At 37.0% G+C, this 10732-nt stretch overlaps 1 protein-coding gene across 1 annotated transcript; it reads left to right on the top strand.

The window, feature by feature from the left end:
• The first annotated feature begins 5278 nt into the window (after nt 1–5278).
• Nucleotides 5279–7383, top strand: LOC125652298 (uncharacterized). The gene is made up of 3 exons (XM_048881371.2): nt 5279–5299; nt 6344–7018; nt 7308–7383. Exons 2-3 carry the CDS (start codon nt 6347–6349, stop codon nt 7314–7316), a joined length of 681 nt encoding a protein of 226 aa, XP_048737328.2. The 5' UTR covers nt 5279–5299; nt 6344–6346; the 3' UTR covers nt 7317–7383.
• The last annotated feature ends 3349 nt before the right edge of the window (nt 7384–10732 follow it).

The raw sequence follows: 10732 nt of genomic DNA, 5'->3' as shown, positions 1-10732 counted from the left end.
GTACACACACCACACACAGTACACACACCACACACAGTACACACACCACACACAGTACAGACACCACACACAGTACACACACCACACACAGTATACACACCACACACAGTACACACACCACACACAGTATACACACAGTACACACACCACACACAGTACACACACCACAGACAGTATACACACAGTACAGACACCACACACAGTACAGACACCACACACAGTACACACACCACACACAGTACACACACCACACACAGTACAGACACCACACATAGTATACACACCACACACAGTACACACACCACACACAGTATACACACCACACACACAGTACACACACCACACACACAGTACACACACCACACACAGTACACACACCACACACAGTACAGACATCACACACAGTACACACACCACACACAGTACAGACACCACACACAGTATACACACCACACACAGTACAGACACCACACACAGTACACACACCACACACAGTACACACACCACACACACAGTACACACACCACACACAGTACACACACCACACACAGTACACACACCACACACACAGTACACACACCACACACAGTACAGACACCACACACAGTACAGACACCACACACAGTACACACACCACACACAGTACAGACACCACACAGAGTATACACACCACACACAGTACAGACACCACACACAGTACACACACCACACACAGTACACACACCACACACAGTACACACACCACACACACAGTACACACACCACACACAGTACAGACACCACACACAGTACAGACACCACACACAGTACACACACCACACACAGTACAGACATCACACACAGTACACACACCACACACAGTACAGACACCACACAGAGTATACACACCACACACAGTACAGACACCACACACAGTACAGACACCACACATAGTATACACACCACACACAGTACACACACCACACACACAGTATACACACCACACACCACACACAGTACACACACCACACACAGTACACACACCACACACAGTATACACACCACACACCACACACAGTACAGACACCACACATAGTATACACACCACACACAGTACACACCACACACAGTACACACACCACACACAGTACAGACACCACACACACCACACACAGTACACACCACACACAGTATACACACCACACACAGTACAGACACCACACACACCACACACAGTACACACACCGCACAGTACACACACCACACACAGTACACACACCACACACAGTACAGACACCACACACAGTACAGACACCACACACAGTACAGACATCACACACAGTATACACACCACACACAGTATACACACCACACACAGTACAAACACCACACACAGTACAGACACCACACACAGTACACACCACACACAGTACACACCACACACAGTACAGACACCACACACAGTACAAACACCACACACAGTACACACACCACACACAGTACACACACCACACACAGTACACACCACACACAGTACACACACCACACACAGTATACACACCACACACAGTACACACACCACACACAGTACACACACCACACACAGTACACACACCACACACAGTACACACACCACACACAGTACACACACCACACACAGTACACACCACACACAGTACACACACCATACACAGTATACACACCACACACAGTACACACACCACACACAGTACAGACACCACACACAGTACACACACCACACACAGTACAGACACCACACACAGTACAGACACCACACATAGTATACACACCACACACAGTACACACACCACACACACAGTATACACACCACACACCACACACAGTACACACACCACACACAGTACACACACCACACACACAGTATACACACCACACACCACACACAGTACAGACACCACACATAGTATACACACCACACACAGTACACACCACACACAGTACAGACACCACACACAGTACACACACCACACACAGTACACACACCACACACAGTACACACACCACACACAGTATACACACCACACACAGTACGCACACCACACACAGTACACACACCACACACAGTACACACCACACACAGTACACACACCACACCCACCACACACAGTATACACACCACACACAGTATACATACCACACACAGTACACACCACATCCAGTACACACACCACACACAGTACACACACCACACACAGTACAAACACCACACACTTCAAAATCAGTACACACACCACACACAGATTACACACACCACACACAGTACACACACCACACACAGTATACACACCACAATCAGTACACACACCACACACGATACACACAGTACACACAACACACACAGTACACAATTAAGTATCAAATATTCTCGAACAGGATATAAAACAATATTCAATGAATCAATCAGATAAAAAACATTTGGTTAAGCAACCGCTTGCAAAGACTAAATATAAGCAAGATAAATATATCATGAGAGTGAACCTGACTGACTTACAGATGAATTATGCACTCCATATGTGATAAACATGTCGTAGGTGGTTTAAAAATGCAGTACATGTGTAATATTCCATCCAAAAGCAATCATTAACCACCCGACAACGTAGCGTACTTATGCTTGGATAACAGGCTCTAAACTTGAAAACAATATTAGTATTTAATGCAATTAAACATATTTTAATTCATATTTCTAAAATTTGAGATGTCTGAATGGTTTGACCTACTAATTTGTTCGGCTGCTAGAATAGAAAGGAGGATACGACGTAACTGAGGTTATTAATACGGGATATCGGAACTAGAAAATTTTGGAACTCTTCAGAAAAAGAAGTTACGAAAATCACTTGGGCAACTCTTGTGATGGCAAAAGACGACTCATTTCTGATATAAAAATTCATACCTGGTTTAAAGATTGTTTTTCAGAATGTTGCAAGTGAATGCCCTAGTACCAAAACATGAGTTATTGGATTTAATTTCTAATGTTTGATAGCAGAGATAAAACAAAAGAAAAACTCTATTTCCTACACCGTATGCACTTGTGTGGATATTTACTTTATGAGATTTTCTTGAGTCATTAAAACAACCGACCGCTATGAAATGATATAATTAATCACAATAAATTCTTTATAAATCGATCTCCAGACCCCCCCCCAACCCCCACCTTTTTCCTGAGATTGGGTTAAATTATCACATACAACATTCAAGTTTGTTATTAGTAAGTACATTTAAAGATCGATTCATTAGCTGGTCACTTGATCTAGTAGCGGTGAATGGTAGTGGGATTAATGCAAGGTTAGATCGATGAGTTCAACTCATGAACTGAAGAATAACCAACCCCCACCCCAACCCACCTCCCCCCTTTACGATTTAGGGGTTTGAGCAGAACTGCTTTTCTTGCTAACTAAGATTTTTCATACTTTGATATAACGGTACTTTTTGTCTTTGTTTGTTTAACATGCACCCCTCAACTTTCAAAAACGGCGCTAAAATGTGCCTGAATTCACTATATCTGTTAGTACATAAGTAACATGTGCTTGTTTACTGAAAAGTTGCCCAAGTTAACGTAGAAAATGTGATCTCGTTGAACGTACTAAATATTAAAACCAGAACGGAATCGGAGACGAAATAATGGTTCCGATATTCCATATATGCAAGGAGATTTATTTAGAGCCGACTGTGCTCAGCCGTAAATATTCCGTAAAACACGGTCACAATCATACAATAAATTATCCCTGAGATAAATAGGTGTATTCTAAGACTGAGCTTGAATACGCACTAGTATCCACATTTGTTAGGCTTACAGACTGTATTGATCTATAGTTTTTTTTAAAATTTTCTTTTTCTCCCTTTTTATAAATTAATGATATTATTGCACCTCTTTGAGAAAAGGGCAGTAAACCGTTCTCAATACTTTCCATTAAAGATTTATATAATAGATATTTTATTTCATTCCAAAATACTTATAGAATTCTACTGGTAGACCATCCTGACCAGGAGATTTATTATTTTTCATGCAATTGACAGCTTTTCTACATTCTAATAAAATTGGTAACATGTCGCATGTTTCTTTTTCATCAGTTGTAATTTTTTCACAGTCTATATTCAGTAAATAATTATCAATGTCAACTATAGATATTTCTTTACTACGTTATAACGAACTGTAGAAATCAAATACACAATTCATTATGCCATCATTATCTTCAAATACCATGCCATTATCTTTTTTTACTTTGTGTATTGTATTATTTGTTTGTTGTTTCTTTTCTAAATTTAAAAAATATGAGGTACTTTTCTCTCCCTTTTCTATCCAAATGGCTCTAGACCTTACATGAGCGGCATTACATTTCTTCGCATAATAATCGTCTATTTCTTTTTCAAATAGATTTTTATATCTTATATTCATTTCTGAGTGGTTCTTTGATTCTATCAATTTTATTTCTTTTTCAATGAATTTTATACGATTTTTTTTCTTATTTGAAACATTTTTGGAGTAATTCATACAAAAAATTTGGGTACTTATTTTCATATGTTCCCATTTTTTTCTTGCCTCACTTAGAGTATTTAATCGATCATTATCATTATTTATGTTTCCTAAGCTTATCACAGAATAACACATTTTCTAATAAAGAAGTATTTAATTTCCGATACCCGCATCCCCTTAAGTTTTCCGAAGTACAAAGATAAAAGCAAATTCCTAAATGATCACTCAGCCGTACGCCCTCAACATTAGGAAGTCTACGTAATGCAATGTCCCCATACAGAATTTCTGTACAGACAATACCCATACATTTACCTATTTACAATATTCTCTCGAGGGATGATATAGTTTATAAAACAAACATGCTGATTTGTGTTCTTTATTCTACTACATAAAAAATGCAATTCAGGAATTCAATGGTATGCAATATTGACAGACACCAAAACGAGCATGCATTATTAATGAAGCTGGTCAATGTATATTGAAGACATTGTTCTGAAGTATTTACATACAGGAAGAGTAAAATACAAAAGTAATCTTATCAGTTTCATTTTTAGACAGTCAAAGTACTTCCGAAAGTCATAATAGCTTATGCCAATCATTGTTTTGTTTTTATATGATCGATTACTAATGCATGTACATGGCCAATATTTGCAACAACAAAAAAGAAGATAAAAATGATGATTAAAAATGAAAACCACACGTGTCCCCTGTGACATAATCATTGATTCAAACTATATAAGGCGGGACCTTTCTCCTGTCCAGCACATAAGTTTTCCAAGGTTCCAGAGCTGTATATTGAATAATACGGTAAGATTTCATTTTTTTTAAAAATATGGAACAATGCTGTAGGGGCAATGTTACCTATTCCATTGAAATTAGACATTAACGGCAAACTGACAACTCAACTGTATGACAAACGGGATGATTTCAGCTTCTCCATCGTCAACTTCCCACATTTATGTAGCAATATTCCATTATCACCTGCATATGGTGTTTATATATCTCAACTGATTCGATATGCAAGAGCTTCTTCTGGGTATAGTAAGCTGTCTGACGTGTTTCATACCGATTGTTAAGCCGTTCTTGGCACATTGATTTTGACTGCGGATAACTCCGTTTACCTGATCAGGATATGGGGCTCACGGCGGGTGTGACCGGTCAACAGGGGATGCTTACTCCTCCTAGGCACCTGATCCCACCTCTGGTGTGTCCAGGGGTCCGTGTTTGCCCAACTATCTATTTTGTATTGCTTGTAGGAGTTATTAGATTGATCACTGTTCGTTATCTTCACCTTGCATTTAGAACTTTTAGCGATTAGAGACTTGATCAAGGCTATATAGACAAAGGGCAGAAAAAAAAACCTTAGGTGCCATCTATAGAATGGACGCATATCATCAATAGTACATAGATTCATATTTTAACATGTCTGAAATATCCACTTAGTGTCTTCATAAAACGAATGCATTTCGTATACAATTAGTCATCTCAAATGCTACATACCAGATGTGATGATCGTTTATTTTATTCTCTTTTCTCCTTTTATCCATTCATTTATCCATATTGCACTTTGTTCTTCAATTCATGTCTTTTGGTTCTCAGTAAAATATCAAAAATCAATTTAAGATGTATTATATAAAGGAAACGCTGTGAAAACCATTTATTGTTTTTTATCTAAAAATATGTGGATCTTTAACATCAAAGGTTTATATTTCCAAAAGTTAAAAGTTCCTAAATCTTAAAACAAAACAATATACGATATTTAGAAATAGACAAAGGTCAGAACGATAAATTCATATCATAACATTAGTTAGCAAAATACATCTTGTCATAAAATTGCCATTACTTTTTCAGAAAATGTTACGTTTCATTGCTGTAGCCTGTGTTGTTGTCAACGTTTTGGCTGATGATTATAGCAACGAATATTCCTCTTCTAAATGTGGTTATGGTGGATGCACATACAATTTACAACGAGAAAGTCCCTACAAGGCCTATGAAGGACTGGTGAGCATTGATGACATCGCAGGGAGCGGAGTGAACACTGGTGTTGTCGGTACTAGAGGACTCGACACAAGAGTTTCGGGTCCAAGAGATGTGTCTGCGGTCGCCGTTGCTGCTGGAAGGTTGAACCGCAGATTTGGATTGACCCAGCACATATTTTTGCCACAATACCATCTACATCGTTATATGCCATATATTCAATATCGTAAGATCCCATATAATCAATATTACTTTTACACTTACCCGAGATTTACTGCCACCGCTAGTCATAATGCTGCCGCTATCGGTGCTGTTGCTTCAGGCGAAGGTATATTTAATGGATTAGGTGAGTTTGATACTGCATTTAATGGATTTGGATTGAACCGCGGTTTTGGATTTCCAACTATTGCTGATGGACCGACTGTCGCCGCCATCGCCACTGCTTCAGGCACTGGTGGATTTTACAGATTTAGTGGAAGCGGTGCTAGATTTGGTCGGTTCCGTCTTGGTAGAAAAAGAAGTGTCATTAGAGGCAGAAGACTAAGAAAGGTTTGTATACAGTGTTTGTTTCCAGATATATATACTGTTTACAAATAACTATTCCTCATATGCAATAAACAAGCAGCGTTTCTTTTCAGGGAAGAAAATACATGAAAGCGAAATGTACTTATTCGGATTCACCTTCCATTCTTTAGATAATTAAATTATTGACTGATTTACAAAAATTATCAACGATGCTCTTTTTAAGACTTATCATTATGAAATACAAAGGTAAATAATAAAATTTGTTTTTGAAAAATCTTTCGAACCTAATGCAATATCTATTGATATTTTTCAGGCTTATTAAGAGGACGAATGTGATTTCAACAATTCTCTGTGTGCTGTTTTTAATTAAAATATATATGCAATATAAACTGATATTCAGTTTCTTACATTTTCAAGAATTCAGTCGTTCATTGTTTGAACAACAAATCGCGTTATGTCAAATACTCTCTTCCACTTACTTTATATTTACCTTTATCACAGAGCACTCCTTTACCTGAATATCACCATCATTACCCATTCCATTATTTTCTTCAGTTATCCACCGCCTGCACTGTAGACCAGTAAATGCATTTCTTCCTTTTGTTCTGATAATATGAGCACGAGCTATTCACTTTTTTCCTTACCTCTGGATCTTCAAGAGGAATGTCAAGCATTATCAAGGAACTTGTCAGTCTATTTTCCTCCTCCATAAAAATTCTGGAGTCATTTAAACTTTCTGCTATACTCCTCCTTAATGAATCCTCTTGAAGATACATCTACTAGATTCATTCTTGTGTTTCTGTAATACCCATCACTAACCTCTGTCACCTAATATATATTAACTAGAATATTTTCAACAGAGATCTACCTGGAATATTTCATGAAATTGCACATTTGAAACAAATTGCACATTCACTACACCCGATTGAAGACGACCATTACCGTTTGCATTTAAAGAACTCGCATTGAAATAGCCGAGTAATATTTAAAGGGCGATTCGGGGAGTCACGAGTATGATAAAGCTGCAGGATATATGACTTAGTAAGATTTATGGATGACTATTTGTGACAAAATACGCCAAAACTGTGTCAACAAATCACTCGCAAATAAAATGGTGATATATATTTCATCATGTCGTATTTCACACTAACAAATTAAGAAGATATCGTTTTTAATTATTTTCCAGCGTTCCCTGGTGATTAATGATTTTCAATTGGCAGACAAACATTGCAAATTGTGCCTTAGTATGATATTTCGTCAACATCATTGTTACCCAGGTGATTGTTAAAGATATGTTTCATCTGGTTTATATCTTCTATCTTAGAATATCTATCTTCACCTTTTTCAATGCTACATGATAGGAATTCTTACTTTTCCAAGGCATCTGGGCCGGGATTCATAAACAGTCTCAGAATGTACTTAAGTATAAGAAAATTCTTAAACCAATAAAAAACTTAAGTAATTCTAAGATTTTGAGTTTTTCTACTTAGTTTTATTCATAAAACAACTTAAGTGTAAGAAAATTCTTAAACAGTTCTTAACTTTAAGTGTAGTCTTTAGCAGTCTTAAATTGTTAAGAAAAACTTAAGTCAAGAATCATAATGGCCGACAATAGAGCACACAGGCGATGTTTTCGAGAAAGAAAGGACTATTTAGCTCAGTACAGTGATGCACAACTTGTGGAAAGGTTTAGACTGGATTCAGTCGGTATTTATTTCATTGAAAGTTTGATTGCACAAACTTGAATTGAACTGATTGAAATTATCAGTAGTTCACAGAGAAATCATGCAGTATCGCCACTTCAGAAAATCTTGCTGACTCTACGATTTCTTGCCACTGGTAAGATGCAGCTGTGTAACGGAGACGACATGGGTGTTTCCCAGTCCACCGTGTCTAGGGCTATAACTGCAACCCTCCAAAGTCTGTCCTCCCAAAAAATTGTTACACAATTCATTAAATCCCCACAGAATACTCCTGACATTCGTAAAAACCAAGAGGAATTTTTCTCTATCGCTGGGTTTCCGGGAGTTGTTGGGACCATTGACGGCACTCACATTCAAATAATTGCCCCGAGTGAATATGAAAATGAGTATGTAAATAGACACCATTACAATAGCATCAACACACAGGTGGTCTTTGATCCATTCTACAAAATCCTCGATGTCGTAGCAAAATGACCGGGTTCCACGCATGACGCTAGGATTCTGAACGAAAGCGGTCTCAAAGTACTGTTTGACCAAGGAAGGTTACCTGTCCATACACACTTGCTAGGAGATAGTGGGTATCCTTCGAAGAGATGGCTCTTGACTCCATTTTTGCATCCCAATCAAGGTTGTCAGACAAATTATAACAGGTGAGAATCATTGTTTTTCGATCCGCGTTCATGGCTGTACTGAAAGTCCTACTTTCTCTTTGCTCAAAAGCGCCCTCTACACTCAGTATAGTGGCGGATCCAAACTGACATTTAAAAATGTATTCTTATCTATCAGCAATCATTAAATAACATTATGTTTACAGGATTTTTTTAACAATGTAAATCTACTTTGATTGTTATATTTAACTGACATGTAAAGGGTACATTACTAATATTATTTTGTAAATAAAAGAGTGGTACATTTATATAGCCATGTCACCTGCACCTGTGTCACAAACTCGGGTAATATTTACCAGAATAGATATTTATGTCCATTATTTTTTTAAATCAAAAAATTCAAACTTAAAAATTATTTCAATAAAAACATTTAGTGTAAGGAAATGTGGGGATTTTTTTTTTAAAGAAAATAGATGAGCATTGATTATTGGGGTGGGTGGGAGATTTTTTTTACTACAGTAATTCATATGAAACATAATGCTTTTATTAAAATTTTTGTCATTCCCAGTATAGTACAGAGTCCCTATTTATTCCTATATTTCCCTATAAACTTGAAGGTTCCTATATTTTCCCTCTAAGTCCCCCTATAAAGCCCTATGTAGGTGTAGCCAATTGGCAGCAAAATTTAAGCCATATGCTTATTGATACAATCATACCTATGATACATTCAGATATGTATTTTTGTTACATGTATTTTTGACAAAACAACACTAATTTAAGAGAATGGCTTTTTAAGAAACTGAAATACTTATCTCGAAACTTCTTTAATTTACACTTTAGCATATTCTTATTATTTTAACATTTACTGAATCAGCAATCCATTTGAAGATTGTCACTATAAGCATGGCTTGCTATTAAAATCAATGGACTGGGCAAATATGAACTAAATTATACCATGTCATCTAGATAATATTTTTCTCCATTTCATTATATTAGTTTCAAATAAGCAATTTCAAACCTTTCTATTTTATTTTAAATGTTCAATTTATCCACTTCTAATATTTTGAAACTGTCTATATGCTGATCAATGTCAGTCCTTCTGTCAGCTCAATATAACAAACTTGTGGTTAAATCGGCAGTAAAATCCCAATATTTGCCCAATAAACTGCAAAACAAAATTCCTATAATCCTGTATTATTTAAACCAAAAGTGGCTTGACACCCTGACAATGGTTTTTCTTCAGATTTTCAAATTACCCCCATCCCATTTTCATACATTTTACATACCATTATTATTATTTTTTTTAATTTTTTTTGTTTTATTATTATAGTTTTCCTAATATATTATATAGATTTGATTCAATCATAGGGCTCACAAGAAAACAAGAAGTGTTGTAGAGAGAGGGATAGGCCAACTTAAGAGAAGAT

Source organism: Ostrea edulis, chromosome 5, assembly GCF_947568905.1.
Source record: "Ostrea edulis chromosome 5, xbOstEdul1.1, whole genome shotgun sequence".
In the NCBI taxonomy this organism is placed as follows: domain Eukaryota; kingdom Metazoa; phylum Mollusca; class Bivalvia; order Ostreida; family Ostreidae; genus Ostrea; species Ostrea edulis.
This window is presented reverse-complemented; position numbering and strand designations above follow the sequence as displayed.